This window comes from Columba livia, chromosome 6 (assembly GCF_036013475.1).
Source record: "Columba livia isolate bColLiv1 breed racing homer chromosome 6, bColLiv1.pat.W.v2, whole genome shotgun sequence".
NCBI classification, from domain to species: domain Eukaryota; kingdom Metazoa; phylum Chordata; class Aves; order Columbiformes; family Columbidae; genus Columba; species Columba livia.
Window position 1 is genome coordinate 23,227,081 of NC_088607.1, and position 25,582 is coordinate 23,252,662.

Below are 25,582 nucleotides of genomic sequence, written 5' to 3' on the forward strand. Positions count from 1 at the left end.
CAAACAAAAATGTAAAATCCACTGGAAATATTGTATTATTATTATATAAAATAACCAGACTTTTGTCTTATGTGGAGGCTGTCATTATCTGGCATACAAAAGCAAAAAGGGCAAAAGTAATTTTTCTCTGTTCTTTAGCTGTTTTTTGGCAGCTGATGTTTTTTAAAGTGTAGCTCCCCGCTGATGGATGCTATTGAGCACATCTTGGGTAATAAGCAGATATATCAAAGGATACCCAGGGCAACACACCCTGCTGAAAAACAAGGGATTACTTTTCTCTGCTTGTTGCAGATAAGTAGCTCCTGACATATGCGTCAGAAGTGTTTTCTCCCGGTCGTCCCTCTATATAAGACAGTTAAATGTTGGGATTCTGTGGCCATTTTACTCTTCAAAATAGTTTCCTTGCACTCTAATATAAGTTGCGTCCAAAAACTTAACAGCATTACTTGATTCGCTTTATTTTTCTTTACTGCAGCTCTGTTGCCTTTTTTCTGCCTTCGGTTGTAGGGGATGTTTTAGGTGCTTATTTTTGTTGTCATTTTGGTTTGGAAACCATGGTGAGCCAAACAGGGCTGTATTTGTTACTGTGTAACACAGAGCAAGAAGATAGTCCCACCTCAAAAAACCCTCAGATTTTGTGTAAAAAGCAAATTACAGGAGATGGGTATTGATCCAGCAGAGGATTGCCAGCCATTAGGCCGGAGAATAGCCTTGGGAAATCACACAGCTTTGCTGCTGATGTTTTTTAGACATTATGGTGAAAGATAGTCTGAAGGAAGGTTTAGAGTAGATTTGCTAATATTCATAGAAAATTCTATTAACTGGACATTGGATGATATCATGGGTTAATGAGAGAAGAGTTATTTTTGTTGACCGCTTTGTGCCTGTGGGCTGTATGTACAGAATGAAGGATGGGAACACTTTGCAGGGCCTTGAAAACGTCAAGAAGTGGCTTCTGCTTGAAATGGCTGAGAAGGGCCCAGCAGAGGGGTGTGGAGAGAGGTGGGTCTCAGAGGGATAGCCCACGCAGGTGATCTTTGCAGCTATTTGAAGGGATCAGATATTAGGATGAGTGCTTTTATCTACACGGGACAGGAAACCATGCTTTCTAAGAGGTGCTATGAGAAGAAATAGTGTGAGCTTCAAACATAGTTTGGGAAGAGGACACAGAGAAGATGAGTAGTGATGCTCAGGTGGTGAATGGTTTTTGTGACAAACAGGTTGTGAAATTGTAAGCAGTGATACTGGGATGAAATTCTAACAGCTGTCTCCAGTTTGAGATGTAGCATACATAAAAGGAGTCTGTGCCTTTTAAAAATAAGCCTTCACCTCCTATAATGTAAGGAGGTGTTGTATATTAAAAAAAAAATAAAAAAAATTCTCATTACTGTTTCTGTTCTTTTATAAAATAACTTCTTCGGTTACCACCTTTATGGGTTTTTTTTATTTTAAAAGCTGTTAATTCTGTCAAAAAGGAAGGTACTGAAAAGGCTGACCTTTCCAGTATCAAGTTCAATTAAGAGTCAATACTTTTTTATAAAGGGAAGGAAAAAAAAAGGCAACTGACAAGTGCTTATTGCCTTGAGTGTAATTGAGCAAAACATGAACACATCCTCTTTGGTCAGGGCTAGAGTTGATCAGCAGTATCACAGCTGAAAACATATGCTGCTGCAAAGGCAAACTTGTTTCTGTTGAAATACACTGTAATGTGGTGAACAAATTCATGGTACCAAAAATAGGGGCCCATCTATATGGTGCTGTGAGATTTATTGCTCTGTTATTTAAGGCAACGGTATGTTGCTGGGTCAGGAGAAGGGTCACAGTTCTCAGATATAGCACAGCCTTAAGAAATACTCAGAAAGATCAACAATTGCAGAAAGTCAAACAAAAATATTATTCAGTCTTGCTCATAAGGTTCTAATTTTCTTGAATTATCCTAAGTGTGATAACAGCTTAGTCCTGAAGCACACACAGAAGCTCTATTTAGCATTCCCAGGCCTCAGAGCAGTTTCTACAGTTGAACTTCCTTCCTTAAAATGGAGAGTTTTATGAAAGCAAATACCATGTTTCTGATGCATGCTGGGATGACAGTCTTCTCTTTGCAGGTCAGACATAGAGCAGACAGTGACAAAGTCAGTGTTCCCACACTGCCTGTGCCATCTGCTGACATTTTGAAAAACGTCCATCTAACTGTTCATTTTCTTAAGATAAAAAGCTATTTGCATTCATAATTTTGGGGTCATGCTCGATACAACTTGGTTATCAGGTTCTTGTCGATTAAAACAACACAATTTTTATTGTCCTTTTGATGTGTCATGGAAAATGACCAGCAAAAATTACTTTTCTTGCATTTGTACAATTTGTTCTGTTTTATAGAACAGACCTTTAGTGATGTTGAGTTTACTATCTTAATCCGAAGAAAAGGAGCTAGGTCTTTTAATATTCAATCTGAAATAGTGAAAGACGGTGGACATTGCCTTATTCTATTAAGTAATTGTAAAATAATTCGTTCAGATTATTTTTTAGATTACATAGCTGCCACCTTGAAATCTTCATAAGGACAGTATTTTAAGGCTCTTTCCTTTTTTTTTTTCCCCCCAAATTCAGATACCACCTGTTTTATTCATCCAAACTACAAGATGAGCATTTAAATACGTACTCATCTAGATTTAGAGCTGCTAATGTAGATGATCAACTACAGTATACTAAATTTATTAGGTATAACATGCCATTAAATAATATGGACATAAAAACATGAGATGTGTTTAGATAGAAGAATTAAAATATCAATTGGCATGTGGGAGAATACAAAAATAACCATGTGATTTGGGCAGTACACACTGAAATTGATTGAAAAGTTAAAATGTCAATTAAATTAAAGAAAAACTATTTCCAAAATACTTAATTGGTTCATGACGGTTCGTATGCCTTTGAGAAGCAGTTATTAGGAGACCTGTTGTGTTTTGTTTTTTCCCACTCTCAGCTACTTGCTGTCATTTGAGGTTTCAATTGCTTGACATAGAATTGGTGGATAATTAGTAGTGTGGATAACTGTGAAAAGCATATGTAGCAATTTAGTTCTTGGTTCTTTCTAGTAGTCTGCCCATTGGTAGTTTGCTAGGGTGAGTAGCTCATTATTCAAATGTATTAAATGGGAAGTATTGTAGAAATAAAAATGCACTTATTAGTAACATGGTATTGAAAAGCAAATCCTTTTAAACAAACAAGTCATTATTTGACAAGCCTATGCCCACAGCCATTGTTCACATGCTATTGGGAGATTGGGGTTGTGAGGGGGAGAGGAAGAGCAGGGTTGACAGGTAACATTCGTTTTTCACTGTGTCTGAAATAAAGATGTGTCACTGTGTTGAAAGATGCTAAAGGTGAATACAATAAAATATGTTTAAATACATCTAACTTGGCAAGCTTCATTTGTTAAAAGTAAACATCTAAAGTTAATACACTTTAAGGGCAAACCTATGCTATTAATTAGTGTTGACCTCAAGGTCATTTTGAACCTCAAATGTGCAAACAAATTTTACGGTAAACATTTTAATTTGCCTGCAGGAGTACTTCGTTCTGAGTCTCTCTTCTCAGGTTGTTAATCCTGCTGTTTAATCCACTCATTTTGAAGTGTATGTAGAACTTTAAGGCATGAGACAGTATTTGTGCACAGCCTCCCTGCAGTCTCTATAACTCGCTCATATAAGTTTCCTTTTCTGTGATACTTCCCTTCTCTACAGCCTGTGACAAGAGAGGAGAAGGCTGTTTCTTAAGCTGTGGTGTACTGTCATCAGAGATGCAGAGAGTACCCTAGACAAGAGTGTCTTGTAGAACTCTATTTGAGTCTCATTACTAAAGTTCAATCTGAAATATGAGGGTTGGTGTTTCCATTAAAAGATTAAAGTTTTGTTTTAACATTCAAACCTGATATTACACTTCTGAATGTTCCCAGAGAATACCATATTTTCATAGTAGTATGACTTGAAGGATTTGAAAGCTTATCTGGAGACACTTGGCTTTTCTGTTATCAAATTTTCTCATATACTCATAGATTTGTTCATAAAACTGACTCACCTGTCCAAATGTACTACTTCATATAAAAACTTAAAACATAGCACTGTTGTTTGGGTCAACTTAATTTTGAAATAGACACTAGATCTCTGTCTTCTCATTCAGTTTTACATTCCATTTCTGTCTGTCATGAGGTAGAATAAGTATCTAAATGTCTTTATTTATATATTTTTTTTTCTTCAACATGTGTTTTATCAATCTAACAGTTTATTGCAATCAAGCTTTTGCTTCAGATAATGCTTTTTCAGATATTTGCTCCACTTGTAACTTAAAGCTAAAGGACTCAAGGTGATGTCACACTGCTTGTAATTTGAAGAAAATCTAAATAGATGTTTCCAGCTTGCACCATATGTAATAGCTATAATAATGTATCTGAATTTCTTGTTTTCAAATAACATGATGTCATCTACTTCTAATCTTCATGCCTTCTTTTGAAAACAAACAAAAATTGTAGCATTTAACTTTTTTTTTTCTCCACCTTTTTTTAACAGATTTGAAGAACTTGTGAAAAAGTTCAAAGTAGAATATCATGCTGGTGGTTCTACTCAAAATTCCGTTAAAGTCGCCCAGGTTTGTTCTTCTTTAAAGAATTATTAATAGCTTCAAGTGTTGAGTTTGAATCAGCTTGGTGCTCTGTATTGTCTGTGTTTATCATGAGCACTACTGAGTGGATGCTTGTGATTCTCTTGCTCAGACTATGCTTGTATTTTTCGACATGATTTATTTTGTAGTTGTGCTCTGTACCCTTTTCACACACTTTCCGTTACGGTTATAGTTAGATGGCTATGTACCTGAGAGTGGAAGAGAGCATTTTAAGGCTCTTGTCAAAGGTGTACAGTGGAAGGATAAGAGTCAAGGACAAAGACTTTAGCTGCCATTAGTCATCTTCCAAAAAGGAGAACAAAAATCAGAATGGATAAACAGAGTTGTTGTTGAATCTCTTTGCTTTGGAGATTTTTATAACTTACTAGGATGAGTTGGGCAACCAGGTCTAAATTTGAGGTTGGCTCTGCTTCGAGTGGTGGGTTGGACTAGAGGCTTGCAGTGGTCCCTTCTAGCTTGAATTGTCCTGTGATTCTAACTACATTTCTTCTGTAAGAACTTGAAAGTTTGTCCATAAAACACTGAAATGTAAAACTTGTTTTATACAAGGATAATTTTTCTGGCTATCGGTATGATGAAGAACAGTAATGATGAATTTGGTTTCAGGTATACTAGCTTTTCTCTAACTAAAGTATGCCTTTTGTCACAATAGTCTTAAGCATGTACCTGTACATATATTTTTAGATTGTGATAGATGAACAAATCCTATAAATAAAAATATGCAGACTGTATTTATAACCTTTTCATTAATGATCCTGACTCACTAACTTCCAGACTTCATATATATGATAATTAAAACTTACTGCCAGATACCTTTAAATGCACATTTGGAAGAAATTAACTTCTAGTTTAACAAAGGTTGCCCCTGCCAGTAAAAGGAAGGATTCATTAGAGTAATAGTTGCTGCTCCTTTGTACAAAATAGTTGCTGCTTCTTTACTAAGGTTTTCATTTTCTTAAGCCAAAATTTCTTGAAAATATTCATGATGGAAATATTTCACAACAGAGAGAAACCTAAGTTGTATGTGTTTTATTGTATGGAGCATTGTAATTCTGAAATGGTTTTGTTTTGGTTTTGTTTTTTACATACAGAGAGCTCTCAGAGCTTTTTTTTTTATATATATACTATGTGGTTAAGCCATTTTTTTGCTTCTGATACTTTAAAAAACTTTTCATCAGGAGAGCTCAAGTTATTGGATTAGTTCTATGTCAGTATGACTGTTGCTTGACCTATGGGGATGGTGTGGAGGTGGAATGCTGTTGATCTCTTCCATGACAGCTGATTCGAGGTCAACTTTTTGGAGGGAGTTCTGCAACTGTTTATTACTTCAGAGGCATGAAATTCTGCTTCTATTCGTACATTTAGATTGAGGAGGTTTAAAAGCAAGTGCATATGGTAGACTCAGAGTTTCCAAACTTTGAAGTGTTCTAGGAGCCCAGGATTTTATTTCCATTTGTCCTTGCAGTGACCTATTTGACATCAGCTAGTTTATTAGTCTCATACTTAACTGCCTTTTAATCTATCAGTCCAGGTGCTGTTCAATAATTATACTATGAAGAACACAGAACCTATATAGAGTCAATGAAAAAGAGGAAATTTAAATAAATTAAAAGTAGGAATTTCTATGTCCATGCTCCCTTCTTACAGTGATCGGGTTTTGTCTGTAAACTTTTCCCTTTACCTTGGCTCTGAGTTGAGATTCTCATTCATTTCCAGTTGCCATCTGGAATTGTATTTGTCTCCAGAAGGGTTGTCATCTCCTAGGTTTTGTTTCAAATAAGATTACAACTTCAAACAGTTGTGCATGAATAATATAAAATCACTAAGAGGCTTTACAAAGAGGGATGGGAGGCTGAGAGGGGGAGAGAGAAAAGAGAATTCTGGAAATCTTGAAAAAAGCTGTTGCTCTGTAAGATTTAGCAGCAGAAAAAAAAGTGATGATAGAAAAAACAGTTTAAATGTAAATAAAAAATTAAACTAGAAATTCTGGTATAGTTTTTTCAGCAGTATTCATTGGCATATTGGAGAGAATAAGTGTGTAAGTAATCTTAGATCTGGATAACTTAAATATATATTTATTTGTTGAAACTAATGGGTGAAAGCAAAGGCTGATTCAGGATGCCTGACAGGTTGTTGAGAAATAAGGGACCAATAAATTAGTTCAGGGCTCTAAGGTGGTCACACTCTAAATGGGTATGATGATGTGTGGGGAAGAAATCCTAAGAATATAGCTCTTATGAATTTCTCAACTTGTGTTACTTTATGGGAAAAGCTTGAAAAAGTATGCTAAAACCTGGGAGATAAATACTAAAAGAGTTTGTTTCAGCTGTTTAGAAGTTGGTGAGAAGTAGTGGCATGTTAGAGAAAAGCATCCTTGAAGCATGACTGCTGTGGAAGGCAACTGCCTGAGGAGAAGGGCTGGGAGTGAACAAATGGCCTCAAGTCTGGCAATTGTTTTTCTAGAAGTTCATTTCTGAGTGGGAAGAGTGTGTTAGCCAGAAGTGTAGCAGGAAAATTGGAGAGCTATTAATAAGTTTATTGGAATAAAAGCCAGAAGTATTTAAGAAGTAACACATAAATAGGGTCATTGAATTGTTTCAAATAATCTGCTTCTTTAATGATCAAAAAAGCAATACTATGTTGGGAAAAAAAAAAAACCCAAAGGCAAAATGTGTTTAAAAAGGAAAAATGAAACTGTCATATGCTTGCTTACATGGTGTATGGCAATGATCACTTCTGTTATATGTGCTCATCTATTTTGGTATTTCTTTCGTATCTGTAAAGATAGTGAGATTTACTCGAGAAAGACTGTATTTCTGTTCCCGAAAAGGATAAGCCAACTTTTAAAAAAAAAACAGAAAAAAGAAAGGGGAGAGAGGAAAAAAATATAGTCTTAAAAATACTTTGTCATGTATGAGAAATTTGAGATGGTAATCACAGAAAGAGGCGGTAGGAAGAAGCTCTGAATTATGAAGAAAACTGGGAAGAAAATGAAGCTTAAATCGTGGGGTTTTAAACTAAAATGTAAAGCATCATCAGCTGTAATGGAAATGAAGACTTTAGAAGTTTACAAGGAATTAACCAGAATTGCAGTCAAGCTGTGAGGTGTAGAATTAGATTTATTTCTTTTCTGGTATGTTAACAGAAATGAAAGATTTGAAGTGCAGCTTTGAAGGAAAAACTTTGCTGGTAAGTTACTCAAGGGTATCTTGGTATTTTTTCACTGTTGTCTTGCAGCAGAGCAGAAGTGGAGTGCGTGGCAGGCTGCAGGACTGAGCGGTGCTTGGAGGGGACTGTGAGAATGGAATGCCAAATTTTGACTGCCCAGAGTGGGCGTTAGTGGACAGGGGATCTCAGCAGGGTCAGAAAAAGATCTGCATGTAACAGGGATATCAGAAAGGATTTGTTTGGTTCTTTTAATAAATGCTTCTAATGTACGGTGGAGAAGACAGACTTTTGCAAAATGAAATGAGGAAGCAGAGTCAATATATATTAAAGAGAAAGCTCTGTAAAAGGAAAGGAAAGAGCAAATGAAAACATATTCTGTTGCATAAGAAATACAGCAAGCTGGAATAAAAATTGAGAGGATGGAAGATAAATGATTAACGGGCAGAAGCCTGAAAATACCGCATTCTTAATTTCCAAATATATATTGTGTAAGTGTTTTCGTAAGTACAGTAATATTTTTTTTAAAATACCTTGAAGTGGTGAGAGGGAGTACCAAGAGCAATATAAAAATAATGAGAAGCAGTACTGAAGCCACTGAGATGGGATGTTTATGTTGAAGTTCTCTAGGATATGCAAGATGTTAGAACATACACTGCTCTTGAAAAGAGTGAGGAAGTCTAAATGATTTTGACTTGACCTAACTCACATTAAGGATGAGGACGGGGGGAGGGAAAGTGATTGAAATATTCAATCAATATTCCTTAATGATTTTAAATTAACAGCAAATTATGTCTTGGAAATATTAATTCATATTAGGAGAGGAATACTGACAGAAAATTGAAGGAAGTGCAGACAGAAAAACAGGTGAGGGAAAACACAAAGCTGAGAGGGTAGAAAATAAGTAATCTGGAAAGAGAAAAACAGAATAAAAATCTCAGTATTGCTCTCATTCTGCATCCTTCACTGTCTCATCCTTGTTTCTTCCTCACCAGTCTGCTTTTCCTTGTCTGCTCTCATCTTTCTTGCGTGTAGACTTTTTCACCTGGAAGACAAAAGATGGCTAACTAGAACATACTAAGTTACTTCTAAGGTCTTAAGGAAAAGTCTTACTGAAACAAATGTTTTCATTTAAGACTTAGTACTGAGCAGGAAAACAGGCCATAAAGAATGGGGAGAGGGGAAGTGCAGTACAATACAGAAATCAGCTGGAATCCCGATTCCCAGTAAAAGTGCAAGTAATGCACTTCTAGAGGTGCTGCGATACTATTAGAGACAGTTGTTGGGATTTTTTTATTAACCCACCAGTAGGGAGTGTTAATAACTTCAAACTTTACTGGATCAAGCAGTAATTAATGAGGCGTCAGTCACCCAAATTTGAAAAAGAAGGACTAGAGATGATGAACTGAATTGTAATGATTTAGTTTGTGGAATAGAAACTGAAGTTTGACTTCCCTGTTTACTTTAGTGAATTTGGCATTGGTATTGTCCTTTTAGGCTAACTTCTAGTTTTGCTTTGTGTTTAAAGTTGAAGTTATGCTGCATGCTTACGAACAGGAGGGAGAGTGGGGGTATTGAATTGAAACTGCAGTGTGCTGCTCTGACCTTTACTTGTCTCATTAGATTTTGGCTTTATATCTAATATGATATGTGACATCTTGCTTTCATCTGAGCTCTTGCAATCCCTCCAAATGATTGGATCCATTATATTGAATCTATAAAAGATGCATACATGTAACTGCATGCAGTTCATAAATAATGTATTGTTTTAGAGTTCTGCCAACAAACTAAATTCAGATTTGTGAAGACAGTATTTTACTACTTCTCAGCTTCCTTCTGTAATTTTAATTAAGACTTTGTCTGTCTAGCGACATTTTTCTGAAAGGAAAAAGTGAATCTTTTAATAGGGCTGTGACTTTAAAGTATCTAAACAGCTTGCAAGACAGGGCGATTGTTGCTGACCAGGCCATATTTTTGTGATTCTTATCAGTGTTTATTTTGACTTTGGAGTGCTGATGTTAGAATGACAAGAAGTAGTCTTTGAAGTTTTATCTTTCTAACTCAAGTGCTGGATTTCAGGTCTAACTTGATAGAATTTTATAACTTGGATTTTAAACCTTGGCAACAAACAGCACATTCTCATTTTTGTGGAAGTGTATATAAAGAATGCCACATTCTTCATCCTCAGAACTGGTGCTTTTAGTCTATGCTCATTTTCTTATTAGATCATTTTCATTCTAACAATTCTGCTATTGCTGTGGGTCTAACTTAGCAGTTAGACTATGCTGTATTCTTCTGTTTTTTCATACTTAGAAGAAGTGTGAAATTTTCATTTCTTACTAGTGATGCCATGTGAACTTGGAAGAACATGGCTTGACACATTTCAAGTTGAATTTGTAGGACTGGCAGATAAAAGAAAAACATAAGTTACAATTCTCACAAAGCTTTCATATAGATACTCTTGGGACTTAACAATAATGTTTTTATAATAGACACCTCAGAAAATGGTAATGACTGTTTTTTTCTGCACCACCTCTTGCTATATAATAAGAAGCTTTGGGGTTTTTTTGTGATTGTGCAACTTTTATGCAAAAAGCCTACATACTGTTGTTAGATACTTAAAAGGAGCTTGGTTTTAAACTAGAGTGTGTGTTTATTTACTCTTAATAATGTGTTGATTGGAATGACTTTTAAGTGAGAGATGACACTAAGAGAATAATATGATGCTAAATTATGTGAAGCATTTGTGTCCCATCTTCTGTACACCAGGGAAGTATGACAATTTCCCAGTTTCAAGGTCTTGTAACTTCATCCTGATTTTTATTCTTCAATGACTAACAACTTGTTCTGTTAATCTGAAGTGATAGTGCTTTTTAGCATTCTAATAAACCCACGAGTTTGAGAATTTCATTTTGAAAAATGAACAGATCCATGTTTTTTTATAAAAAGCAATATGTGCTGGAGGCTTAGATGTCTTTTATAATAAATTTTTACTATTTGTTATGTAATTAGCCAAACCTTGGCTTTATTTGAAACGTATTTCTCTACTTCATCTTATCATGCTTAATCCAAAAACAGTCTGTAAAATTACATATCTATGTATGAAAGATACTTGCAGGCAGAACTTCATTTTTTTAAAGAATATAAGCTGTAATCCTGTAAACTTATAAGGAGCTAATTTCAACTGGTTCCATGCTTTTAAAATTAAATTTGTATGTATCTACGAAGTAGTACCCTTGGCCAAACTTTACTCATTGTATGTAATCTATAAAGTCCATCACACGTTAGTTCTTCAGCGTTCAGCCATTTAGTGATTTTCCTCCTCACTTTCCTACCATTCTGTACCAATAGGCATATAACTGTAATGAATTTAATATTTTCCTCACTTGTGGAAATGTCTGGATTACTTCTATACAATTGGTTAGACTGAGGCATAGCAGGAGGAAAGGTTTGGCTGAGAGCTGGCCTCCAAGTGCATTGAATACGCATAACTACGAGAGAGGTGATGGAAAAGTTATCAGGGAGGTCACCCCAAGCATGCTCTCAAATTTTTGGTGTTGATGCAACTTTTCAAGACTTGTCATTGTTTTATGGAATCCATCTTGCCATCAACTAGAAATGTTCCTGCTCTGCTTGTTGTATACTTAAATTCACTTATGCCACAAATACCTTTCTCCAAAAACTGTTTGAGACAGTGCTCCCATGTGCGAGGAAGTCCCCTAAGCAATCCTTTCCTCCTACAGAGGAAACGGAGAATGTTTAGCTCTGTATCTTGCTGTTGATCAAAAGGAAATGGGTCAGTTGATTTTTCAAGAAAAGTAGGTCTGTGCTTTTTGAACCATTTGGTCAGAATCTTAAATTCCTTGGAGCTGGTTTTGGCCTCTTATGCTCAGTATTTCTCAAACAGCTTCATTACGTCCACCTATTCAGATGGGCTTGATGGCCCCAGCAAACATACGTTTCCAATATTTTTAATAGTTCAATCCAGCTTTCAAAAAAAAGTATGAAAAAGCTCTCTAAACAATTTTCTGTTCGGTATGTTTTAATAAACGTAGGGGTACAGCCTCACCTGCTCTGCCAGAACACAATCTCAAGGCATCTCTTTTCTCCTGTGCCAGCTCCCCCATGTTTCTGCCATGCTATCCCCGTGTAACATTCCACCAGCACAGTCTCCTGTCAGTGACAGTGCCAGCACCCTGTGCTGTCCTGTAAGTGCACGTACCTGCTGCTCAAACCTGTATAACGTAGAACATTATAGAATCGAGAAAGAGTTAGGACTTATAGCTAAATTTTTCTTGTTCATACCTTGCTAAAGTTTATATGCCGCTAGTCAGTAAACTGAATCTCTTAAGCATCTATCGTCAGTGCCGTGGCTGATACTCCTGAGTGAGACTCGTTCTTGGTGAATGAATAACAAAACATACCTCGGTGCTGGCAAATATGGTTGTTTAATAGTCTCTGGAAATACAATGGTTCTTCCCACTATTGCAGTCACAGTGGACAGTGCCACATATCAGTGACATCAATTTCCCAAGTTATGTATTCTCTCAAGGGCACTCTTATCATTCATGTGCTTTTCCAGATTAGCTGATGTCAAACAGCAGTGATGTGTCTGTGCTTCTGACAGAACGGATAGCATTTCCTTTTCAGAGTTATAGCTTGCAGCTTGGGAAACTGGTGTAATGCCTAAGCTGATGGGTACAGATATCAGAGAAATTCTGTAATATTTGAGAGCTACCTAGAATTTTTTTGAAGCCTTAGAGAATATTTCTAGACCTTTTACTCTGTTGTACCTAAAAGCAATATCAAAACTTTATTCTGAGCTAACTGGAACAGTTAAAAAAAGCAAAACAAAACTACTTTATCATTATGGCAAACTCTGCAAAATTTTGAGTAAATTTCACCCAGGTTACAAAGCTCTGTGTACTTGTTATGCTTTTATGTGCTTGTGATGGAAGCCCATCCTTTTTTTTTTTTTGTATGGTTACGGGTCAGATGTTGCAAGTCAGATATGCAGCAGTGTGACAGAGAACTTAACTTTTCATGGATACTGATTGCAAGGCTTTATTCTTCACACTGGTACTGGCTACATATTAGGCATAATTGCATAGAACTCCCTGGGAAAATAGTTTCAACAAATACCAAGATGGTTAGAAAATGAAACCAAAGAACCTTTGGCTTTTTATTTTTTTAGATTCTACAATGCCAGGGCCCTAAATTTGTCCTCTTGAAAATGAAGCAGTGTCAGTTACACTACTATCAGTCTACAACAGACTTTGTTATGAGACAGATGGTAACTGTTAAACATTGCAAGACAAATGTCCTTATGTGCATCGCTTGGGCATGGATAGGAGTGGCGGCTGCTGGTCACATAGACTTCCCCGTTTGATGCAACAGAATCACAACCACATATTTCTTCAGGTCTTGTCCCTGGCCAGCAACTTCAATAGGATTGTGGGAAGTATGTGTATGAAATATGTCATGTCTGAAATCACTTTAGAAAAACAGTAAAAATAACTGTATGATCTCATTCCCCCTAAATCCATTCAGATAAAACCTTGTTTGAGTGAGCTTCAGAAGGCATATGCAGACCCTGTTCATCCATCCAAAATTGTAATTTATTTAAATGATTAGAAACTGTTTCCATATTCCAGAGTCATCAAACATCACTCACCCACATGGAATCAGAAGGCACTATATAAATGGTAGCAGTTGGCTCTTCCTGGGAGCGCAGTTCAGCTGCCTGCTGCTTGACTTAGTTTCTATACCTGTTAAACTATGCTTGCACTATGTTCTGGAATTGTACAGATTTGCCAGTCTTTTGAAAAGCAATGAACAAATTTGGGCTCTGTCTCTAAGCTAATGTCTAGCTGAGTGAGTGGACTCAAACTTCATTGATTTTTGGTATTTTTTCTTGCCGTGAGCCAATGCCACCTCTAATTTGTAAGCCATGCTATATATGAGAGCGAGTTTAATTAGGACGTTCCCTAATTTATGCTTATCCTGAAAATAAAGATGTTTCTAGGTAACACAATAATTGGCACAGGGTGGGATTTATCCTGAAGAAATAAACAGCTGGAAGTATCAGTGAACCACATCTAGCGTACCTGGTTCCAAGTGTGCCACACTATGAGCTCTCCCATATTTTTGTACATGGAGTGACAGTGGGACTTGGTCAGAACCTTGCACTCCATGAGGCTGTCCATGCAGCAGTGGCTGACGGCACTCTAGTAGTTGACTGGCGGTTACTTGACTTGTTCCCATTAGTTGACACGGAAAGGAGAATGACTGCTTGATTTGGCAATCTCAGAAGAGAGGGTAAATCCCTGTGCTTCGCTGATTAATTTGGCATGCCACTCGAGTCTTGGGAGCTCAGGAGCTGTTTTATCCTTAGCAGCTCAGTAAGTTACATAACTACATCTTTAGCAATTAATTAATGTTAAGTGATGTGATACAGAGGGGAGTTAATTGCCCTGGAAATCTGAAATGCCAAGTTACAGGGTTTTCTTGCACATCTCTAGAACACTTGCTGTTGAAAGTGTACCTGTTTTTTTATTCCCTGCCCCCAAAATAAGGATACAGAAAATCTTGCTGTTAGCCAAGAACTCTATGCAGGTTTTATAATATTCTTGGATACCTAGCACTTTCCATAGAAAGTTTAAATATATCAGTGTAACTTCCTTGCACATTTATTAGATATATTCATAGGTTTGTTGTCTAAACCTATTATTTTATGTCTTTCAATAACTTGTGCTCAATACAAGTGCATATATGTCTCATTTAGTACTTCTGAGTTCTGAATTTGACTTTGCTGCTAACTTGCATTGTAGGCATATAGTAAATGAGTATAACTTTCTCTTATGTGTATGATGGAGATGATAGTGGTTATCAGAATAGAAATTTAATATAGGAATTTACCTGGTCCTTTTAAGAATGCAAAGAGATAAGGATGGTTAATTTGACTGGTTTATCAGGAGGTACAGTAGTGCCTTTTTTTCAGGCCCCTGAGCATAGTTTCAAAGAAACACTAGGATTGCCTTACCAATCACATCAGCAGACAGTGTTTCACTGGCCTTGCAGTGCCTGGCATTGTGTGCTGTCCTTTCAAAGAAAAGATATGGGATGATACAGTGAACTCCCAATAAGGAAGTTTTATCCTAGGACTACTCCATCAGTAGTTGACTTACACCCTGACCCATTAGAGTTGACCTGTAGGTATTACTGGTATGTATGTCCAGTCTTTTAAAAAAGAACTTTCTAGAATTTCAACTCATTGATACGTGTTGAGTTTCATGATTGGATTATTCTTGCTGCAATATAGTATTTAGTTGGATTATAATCTTAAACACCTGTAGGAGAATATTTACCAGAATATTGACCCCATATTGCTGAGGTTGTGTTCAAAACAGTTGCAAGACCTTAAAGGAAAAATGTGCCTCTTGTATACTCTGAATTAGTTAAAGTACAAACACATATGCAACAGCTCTACTGAGTTTCTTGTCATGTTGTAGCGAGTAAGGTTGAAACAGTGAAAGTTGACAGGTTTGTATTCACTTCAAATGCTGTGCTTGTGTTCTGCTTTTAACTCTGGGATGTTTTTCACTTGTGAGTGAAGGAGGGGTGCTGTATGTGTAATAGCTAGATTATGCATGCATTCCCTAGCTTTTCACAGCATCTACCGCAGACTCTTCCCCCACCCTTACACAAGACATGGTGTTGGGACTAACTGAACAACGTTTCAAGTATTTTTGCCTTTTTTTTTTTTTCTTTTCCCCAAGTTAGTATAGATTTATCCTAGGAAAGAAAATGAGTTAAGTAAACTTGTTTGCTTCTACATACACATTTTTAAATTTTCAGTTTTTCTAATGAGATCGCTCTGATTTACTAAGACATCTTTAGGAATTAGAGGCTGACATTTTAGAACTGAATACTAATAAAAGATATACTTTAAATGGCATACTAACCTGTACAAGGAGAGTTAAGTTTAGATATCCTAGTAAAGTGAGATGACTGCACCCAATGATACTAAGTTTCTTTGTGATGTTAGAGTCTGACAAATAAATTAATTCAAGAAAATTATTTAATCTTTTTCTATCAACAGTAGCATCAATGCATTGAGATATACTTGTAAACCATAAGTAGCAAGTCTTTCTTTCACTGTCATTCTAGTGGTAGAATTGTGCTGTAGGATAAATCAAGCTGGTTAGTCTTTCTTTTAAAAATACAACCTGAAATCATAGTGGTCTCATACTCTTTGTTCATAAATAATTTTTATGGCAATGTTCCAGAACTTTCTTGGACTCTGAGATGAGTTGGGATTTTCTGCCTTTTTCATGCACCTTGTATGGAAGAAATGCTGCTTGGCTGTAGATTAACTCCATAGTCTACGGTACATTATTATTAAACCAAGAAGGAAAATAGTTGGCATAAATTTTTAATGTTGTTATTGTTCAAGTTTGTAATATACTTTGTGTACGAGTCAAGACTACACTGGATGTGATTGATCAAAACAGCGAATTCATGTGTGGTCTCAGTAGTTCTCATCTGTGGTCTCAAGATGAGTCAGCTTATTCTGGAACAGCTGCTGAATTGCTGTAACCTGCAGGCCAAAATACTACGAGAAAATAGGTGCTGGTTTATTTTAATTTACCAGGCTGTCAGCTGTGGTAGCTCAGCACATACGTCATGAGCAACTGAAATGTTCCTGCTATGAAGGCAAGGGTTCCTGGGAAAGGGATCGGTAGTCTGCTGGTTGAACATCACTCAACTCTCCTATGGAAATCTGTTCCTGCTTGTAAGTCAGAGCTCTGTGCCTAGATGTGGCCCAGAAAAATCAGCTCTTCCTCTCTAGAGGGTACATATGACAGAAATCTGTCTGGATCATTAGCAGTGGTGTCCAGCTATGCTTGTAAGGCCCTCTACCCTGTTGTGAGAGGGAGTTTGATCTCAGATGATTGCATCTTTAATTTGTGAATATAGCTAATGATAATGGCAAGGTAGTCCAAAATTCAGTGTTAGTCTAATTACAGTAAAGAAGAATTTGTATCCCCAAAATAATTTTACTAATGGTTGGCATATGTGAAATGCAGAAATCTTGATAACATGGTGATATATATTGCCTTTTAAAATTGGTGTGAATTTGCTAAATACTGCTGCTTATAACAATGTTTCTCCCTCATCCTCTTTTTATAAATGAGATAAAATGGTAATGCATCTTTTTAACCAAATCTAGAAGTTTAGATGTTGCCTGTTTAAGTCACTGTGAAGTGTTTTTCAAAAATTGTTTTCAAAACTTGGTTACATTTTGAATATTTCAGTTCAAAGAAGTTAGCACAGCAGGCATACGCTTATGTTACAATTTAACACTAAACTGAATTGCATTAATTAATTGCGTTTTTTTAACCAGTTATGTGCTTTGCAGTACATTCAAATTCTGTTTTTCAAAATTGTTCTGAAATTTAGTTGCACTTTGTCTTGTCCAGTGTTAGCTGCTCACCAGAGACACAGCTTTGTAGCGTTTTGTAGTCATGGAACTGGAAGCTCACGTCTCAGAAATGGCAACTTTACATTCTGTTCCCTTCTCAGAAGTTCTGGAGAGCAAAAGGAAATGGGACTCATTCTTTTGAGGGGCGCAATATATAGAGACGAGGAAAAGCAACATCTACCAAAGGCAAAGTAATTACTCTCAAGCATTTCTCCAAGTATTTGCATACTTAGTTATGCTGTTTCTTCAGAACCATTTTTAATGAAAAAAAATGCTTTATTTTGATTTTTATTTTATTACAAGCTAGTCCATGACCCTTTAAACTGGGCAATTTATCAAGTTTTGCCATCACTATGGATGAAGATATATCTGCTTTTCAGAAGCTTTGCAGTAGCTCTGTAAGAAACGGCATGTCTTTTTTTCCAGCAAGCATGCTCTAGGATCCAGAGCATGATCTAGCATGGGCCAGGACTGCTGGGTCACAAAATAAGAGCAAGTTGGCAGGCATGAAGAGGAAATTTTCTCTTTCTGCTCCCCTGCCTCTGGTATGGGTGGATAATGGCCTTAGGTATGACAAATATAATTTTTTCAGAAGAACTAACATGATTTTAAAAACTGTAGCAATGACAGTTTTTAAATTTACATACATAATGTAAATTTGAGCTTTATGCTGGGAATACTGCTGTGAAGTAGACCAAGTGTGATTTTTCTGTGACAATCTAACTGTGCTAGAATTTTAGACTAGATGACTCAAAGCTGCGCTGCTAAAAATAAAGCAGGTTTCTGTTTTAAAATCTGAACTGTATGCATACAGAATATATCAGCAAATTTTAAAAAAATGAGCTGCTGTGTATGACAGATTTTTGATGGTATTTTAACTCTGATTTAAAGATCCTGAGAAGTAAGGTACCTAAAAGAAAAGGTAACTGTGCCCTAGTCATATGAAGCTACCTGTTCGAGAGACCCCTGTGTTAGTAGCTGTAATATTTTTTACAAATCAGTAAGGCAACGCAGGCTTGATTGACGTCCAGGTTTCCTTTTGTTAAATATTGTGGGCAAGTTAAATTTTAGAATAAATTTAAAGGTTAATATTTAAATTCCAAAGCAGCTTCACTTAGGAAATGCGAATGGCATAGCACGCTTTGTTAAAAATATTGATGTATAGTAATTGAGTGTGTTCCAAGTCAAGCAAGCAAGAACATGCATCAGATATTTTTTTTTTTTAATTGCAACATGATTGAGATGGCATTTGGAGATCTCCGTTTTTCTTTTACATCTTCTAATTTTTCCCATCCATTTGAAACATATTGATAAACTATTTTGTTAGTCCTATCAAGGTAAGTTTTAATTATTCTTCCACCTTTTCCAGAGGGTGTAGAAGGAGGAGGAGAATTTGACCATCATCTGGCATGTGTTCTTGTCAGATTTTTCTCATTTTACTAGCATCCTGAGAAGAGTGTGTAGTCTTCACGATGCTTTTAGACAGCTGAAAGCAGAGTTTTGACTAAAAAAACCACAACAACAACAACAACAACAAAAATAACAAAAACAAACCAAACCCCAACACTTTTGTTCAATCAAGAAGTCAAAGATACAAAACTTTGTTTCTAACTTGTGCTCTGAACTGTTGTCTGGCCAGTGAAGTTGAACGTCTCTTTTATGGTGTGTCTGGCTTAACAAGAAATGACCTCTTCCACTTTCCACAGTCTCCTTCCTTGCCTTTTCTTGTTAGCATGTGAAAGACACCAAATGTTTTTAGTTCTAAAGCTATGATTTAAAATGATATGGGTGAGGCAGATTAAATAAAAAAGTTTAAAACCAAATCCCAACCTGTTCCATTCTTTACAGGGCTTTTTTAATGGTTTTACTTTCTAGTTTTGGAACTTCAAATGGCTTCTGACACTAGACAAACTCTGTGCAATTTCCTCTTCACCCCCAGATCTTTGCAAGTGTATGCTTTGGATTTGCTATCAAGTACAAACTCTCCATAACTCTTAGAAGTCTGTAGTCTTCCCTTGTTCTGCAGCTTTCTTGTTGCTTTTCCTTTCTGTTTTCCCCATTTTGAACTTAAGAAGGGAGCATCCTTTTTTCCAAAGGAGCTGCTCCAGGCTTTTGTTAGGAAAGCAGAAATACCCAGAATGCAATGGCAGGAATGGCCGGATGTCATATACTAGAAACTTTCCTTTTTGTTTTGACAGTCTGCTTAGGGAAGAACTGGTGGCCCTTTGAGTAGTGTTTGGTATTTCATTAATACAGAATTTATCAGATGCTGTTTCCTCTCCCAAGTGTCATGACCCACTGTCATTATGGAGGGAGTACCTTATAATTCATTCAAAAACTGTTGCTTTATTTCTTTGGTTTTGGGGCACGTTTGGGAGTGTTGTGGTAGGACATAGGGTCCAGCCTGCCCTTTAGGATCATGCTTGAATTCTAAACATCTGCATCTCTTCTAAGGAGACAAGCAGTGCCATTTTTGTGATAACATACAATTACAAAGTATAATTGAAATATAAAGGAAAATTGAAATGAAAAGCACCTGATGGCTCTATCTTTCTCTTTGTATGGTAGCTGTTCACTTATGAGGAATTTGTTAGAGAAACACATTGATGTACGATTCAAAAAAATGCCCATCTTCTGCCATTGTTGTGGATCTATTTCACTTGGCCCTTCCATTAGCTTGACTTTGGATGCTGGTAAGCATTCATTTTAACAGATAATATTAGGGCTGTTATCAGAGGAATAATGAAAGAAGAGATGGAGACGGCCTTTCCGTGGTCATGCTCATTATTTATTTGGCTCACAGCTCAGGGATTCAAACGTTGTTGCTACTCTCAGTAGCAGTAACAGCAAGCTAAGTTTTATAACTATACATTATGGGAATTGACATATGTGTTGCATGAGCTGTCTTGTATGGAGTCTTTCAGACCTCAGTTCTTCATGGTAGTTAGAATTCACATAAATCCTGGGGGGGCTATCAAATGTTGCCCGTATGCAGACACAAAATAATTGTATATTGCCTTTAAGTCAGTGCAGGAAGCATCGTCTAAAAGCTTCTGAGAAATCTGAACATAAATAAAAACCAATGTATTGGGACTGAACTTAGTGTAGAAGTGATACCAATGGAAAGATGAAACTTTTGCTAGAAGCTAGCATTTAAAATATTGCACTTTGTTAGAAATAATGTGCAGCTTATGATCCTCTTCATTCCAGGAGAGAGCTTTTAAAAGTTGCTTTTTATTGACTACGAGACTGAGCTGTTATTCTGACAGATACTTGCCTTTGAGACTTGCATGCTTGTTTACTCTAACAATGCTGTACCTGGAAAATACCTAAGGCTTAAAATAACACTATCTGGTCCAGAATACAGCAGCTTAAGATTGAGCTGAAAGCCTCAGTTCTAAACTACAGTTGCTCTCCATTACCTGTTGACCCTGGCCCCAAAGCGTAGTACTAAACGTCGAAGCTGATTGGACTGCAAAGGGGACTGTGTTGCCTGTAGCAGTGAAGATCTCTCTCACAGTGGCTGTCTTCATGAGAAACAGAGGAGCTCTTAAAAATAACAGCTGCAAAATATGGAAAGAAATAGTCAAATTTGGAGATAGAAGAAAGTAATGTACAGCTATGAGCTCTTAAATTACACATCCTAACAGAGGATAAATGAGTCAAGTCAGTGTAAAGCAATATATTTTATGAATATTTTGTATCATTTCTGAACGTGGCTTAGGTGTTTTCCTGATGATCAGCCCACTGAAATTTTCTTCTAAGGGAAATCAGTGACCTCAGATCTTACTGCCATCTGAATCACATGCAGACTTTCAATGATGACAATAAATCCAGGATGGATGAAAGAATGTGTGATTTGCTTTGATTGCTTTTAGTTTGTATGGATTTACCACAGTTACATGTGGCTGTAAATACTTGAATTGGAAAGAGATTATTTCCATGTACAGCACTCTACCAGAAGGGAACTCTGAGTTACCAAGTTGGCACAAGTCTTCAGGGTCTAAAGTTCTTGCTTGCCTTGCTTTGGCTTATGGCCTTTGTTCAAAATTCTATCAGAAATAAGACAAATACATTCCAATTCCCTTTCCTATGTTATTGCAGTGTATCAGTATCTGACAGAAATTGCTGCTCCTAATGGCATTGAGAGGCAATGCATGGATAGTCTTCATTGATAAAGGCACATTCTAGGGTCTTTCTTTTCTAAATCAGTCAGTGGCATCTTTTTGGCCTGAGTTTGTAGATTGAAGTATATTATATGAAAAAGCTAATGACTGCCTTAATTGTTAAGTCAAATATTTTAACTTCATTCAATTAGATTTATTTTTCTTGAGTTCTAGGGGTATCTAAAATGAGGAGATAACCAGATGCTATGCATTAGAGACTTTTGGAGCAAAACCTTCAGTGGTGGTGACTGCAGCCAGCTTAGAATTTCACAGAGCCATGTATCTGCATATGTAACTAGTAGCATAATTACTGCTGCTAGTTATACTCAGGTTTTAATTTGCAGTTATGAAGTATATGAAAAGTATTGGGATGAAAAAAGCAGGAGTGTGCTCTTTTGCTTTCACAAATAGTGACAGAATAGGAGGAAGCAGTATGCAAAAATGATAACCTGTTATTATACCTTTATGTTTATTTGCTTCAACTGTTTTTATCATGCTGGTTTGAATTCCAGACTTTTGTGATTTTATTTTTATTTACCCTTCCATTTTCATGAATGTTGATGCCTTTTCAATAACTATTTATGATAATGTCCATTTCATTTCTTGCTTTCTCTGGAGTAAGATAACTACAGATTTAAGCATAAAGCAAGATAAACATAGTGAAGAGTTCAGACCAGACTGTGAGAGACAACCAAGTGGAAAATGAAGATTTATTTATTTAGGTATCTTCAGAAAGGTTTAGCTCTACAGTTGGGCTAGAAGGTCAAATAGCGGTTCCTGGGCTAGTGGAGTGTCTTTGGTAGAATGCCATCAGGCAGTTCTATTTTACCTACTTCCTCTTGGACCTTTTTTAGTCTTGTTCTATACCTGTCTCTCAGTAAATCAAGTTACATGTGCACCCATCGATTTCTGATGAAGGTGATGGTGGGAGAGGAAGTAGGAGATAAGAAAAATGAACTTTTACCTCTTTCAAACTCTTCTTATAACTTCTTAGAGAGTAATAAAAAGATTTACAGTTGAGACAGGTCCGCAACGCTGCAAAATTTCTCAAAAAGGTGCCTGGGCTTGGCATCCTCCTAGTTGAAGCAGGCATAACACTGACATCATTTGCAATACTACTGCATAACTGCTTAATCATAGTAGCAGCTTAACTTGTGTGTACTTGTAGGCTGGGATTTCTTAGGTAATGGAACAAAACAGTTGTATGTTTATTTTCAAACCTGTTGCTATCTTCACTTTCAGAACTCGTGGTGCTTCTTTAATAGGAAATACAATAAAGCAACTTGAGAACACATGTAACAGATTTTCAGTGTGGACCTACTTGCTGTCCTCAGTCTAGTGTGTTATGCCGAGGTGTTGGAGCGGTTTCACACCTGTCACCGATCTTGTACATGGTGTGTGGTACATTACCTGGACACCACGCAATCAAGATGGGGCTTCTAGCCAGAATATCTTTGCTGATAAACTCTGGCCTTTAGTGCCTATTCTGACATTGTTTTTTTTGTATCGTGTCGTATTTCCTTTGTGGGAATAAGTTGAAAACTCAGTCTTCCGTATGACAAAATCATTTAGAGATTCATTAAACCTCTGATGTAAAAGCAGTGATATATTGGAGATTATATGTGTAAGCTGCATTTCAGACAATGCTTTTGAATTACAATAAGTCAGCATCTGCACAAACTCTTAAGTTTCCACTGGGACCACAATAATAAAAAAGGCAAATAATTTTTCAGGATGCTAAAAATTTTATTATGTGAATATTTTAAGTGATTGTTTTTATCTGAATGAATGGGAAATTTTTGGTTTACAAATATGTTTTGTAAGAATAATTGAGTTGTGTACCTGTTATCGAGTCTTTCCTCATTCTTGTGAATTTCAGAAAGTATCACCTAGTTCTTCACAAAAATATTGTTTTGAGATTGTACTTCAGATATAAATCCATAAACCGTAAAACCCTGTGCAAAATAGGAGCCACCTACATCAAAGGCCCTTTTAAGGCATTTTTAGGTAGCTTTTGATATATTTCAATCATGTTAATTTAGGCATTACAAGAATGGAACTTCCAAGTTGAGAACTAGGAACTGACAAATAAAGGGTTTGATTCTTCAGAGAACTGTTTTCCCATTACTCTTCCCTCAGTATTTCTCAGGGTTCCTACCAGTATAAAATGTAGTACTTTCCAAGATGGGTATAAGAATCATAAATGTATGCAGACTTTGAAGTACCTAGTGTTACTATTTACTAAAGCACAACTGTTATTTCTGTGGATTTGAGGAAGAAAATACAGAGAAGAAGCTATTTCTTTTACTCTGTCATAAAATGAAGTTTCACTGGTATTTTGTGACTATTCTCACTCTCAGCGATGCCGTTGTCAGCCAACACTCTTTCCTCCTATGAAACGCTTAAATTTTCACAAAGCAACTTTTTCAAGAGCCTTCACCAACTGAGCCAAATTTGACAGGGTAAGAGAGAAATTGATAGGAGGATAAGCAATAGTCAATCCTAGCACTACTGAAGTGGTGCATACAGTCACTGGGATACAGAAAACCTGTATTCAGAACATGCTTCGCCATTTCTCAATGTCCTAATTAGGTGACCTGCAACAAAACTCTTGGGTGTGCTCAGGTCTCTCTGATGAGGAAATGTGTTTTCATCATGAGCAGTCTTCCCTAACAAAAGTCTTGTCAAATAAAGATACCTTTCTGCACTATGCCTTAGTTTTTGGGAGAAAGTATGCTTTAAATGAGAAAACTTAAATGGAATTAAATGAAATTCCCAATCTACTGCATTCATCATCCACTTTCTCCTCTGATTTAATCCAAGAGAGAAGAGAGTGTTCCTTAGAAATGAGGAGCATTATGCAATGGATACTGGCATTCTGAGGAGTTTGAGTGAACTGCTAATGGTAACTGAGTGCCAAAATCTTGTCTAGACTCCGAGACTGAGGTGCATCATGAAGTATAGTGTAGTACTGTAAGTAGAAAAATACCTAATTGGTACTATAATGTAACATAAATCCAGCGGAGAGACTGTAAGCAAGGGAGATAAACATTTCACTTTCATTAGCTTAGTGTTATTGTCTGTGAGTTAAAAAAGAAAACTTTTAGCAGTGCTTTCTTCTTTTCAATTCTTTAAAAACATCTTTACTGAAATGAATAAAGGCTAAAGCATGGTTTTGTGATTCTCTTTAAATGTTTGTTAAAGTTATGTTGGTACTTAAGCCAGATTAGTTATAGCTAAGTCAGATTAGTTCAAACTCATTTTTCAAGTCTGTAAACTGAATTGCAGTAGATTTGCTAGAATTAGTAAAAGTTGTGTTACAGTTCTGTTTTGTATTCTCTATATCAAAAGAAATTACAGAAGCATGTCAATGTATGCTGGTAACTGGTTTTGAAATGATATGTACCGTTTAGAATAACTAAATAACTCATGAATCCATTTATAAGAATTCTTTCATATTTTGTGAGAGTATGCAAACTGAAGCCTGATAAAAGGGATGGGCTTTTGTACTGTAATCTCACATTTCATCATGCCTTTTGGAATTTGCATGCTATAAAAAGGATGTTTTAAATTAAAAGTGGTGTTTGTGGATGCTTGAAACTCCTCAGAAAAAAACTACTTGGATGTGAACAGAAATTGGATCCTGTTGGTATTTTCCATTTCATGCATACTAAGTCAAACATGTAATATCTAAATATGCTACAGGCGATTATTATACAGTTATTTTCTAGCCAAAACTTGAAATTATCTGCTGGCATTCTTACTACAATGTAGTGCTTAAAAATGTGTACAATTAACAGAAGTTAAAATTATAGATGGTTTCCAACCTTTAAAATAATTATCATTTGGTTGCAAATTCCATTTCAATTAGAAAAGGGCATAACAAGTTTTAGTTTTATTTAAGACATAGAAGATCTGATTTCCAAAAATGTTGTGTGTTAGCAACTCTAAAGTATTTTAAATTCTAGCCAGAAGCATAGCATAATTGATATTTATATTATCAGGTACAGCAACATTTCCAGTGCTGTCATTTTGCTTGTAATTTTCTTCTTACTTGTAAAATTGTCTTATTTATTATTTGCACTTTATT

General features: G+C 36.2%; 1 protein-coding gene across 6 annotated transcripts in view; it reads left to right on the plus strand.

Moving 5' to 3' along the window:
• The window catches only part of ADK (adenosine kinase), a 288,751-nt gene that overhangs the window by 78,341 nt on the left and 184,828 nt on the right, over nt 1–25,582 (plus strand). For all 6 annotated transcript variants that reach the window (XM_065067582.1, XM_065067581.1, XM_065067580.1 and 3 more), the window contains one exon: nt 4,566–4,644. In XM_065067582.1, coding sequence (XP_064923654.1) covers nt 4,566–4,644 — 79 coding nt within the window. The remainder of the gene's footprint in view (nt 1–4,565; nt 4,645–25,582) is intronic.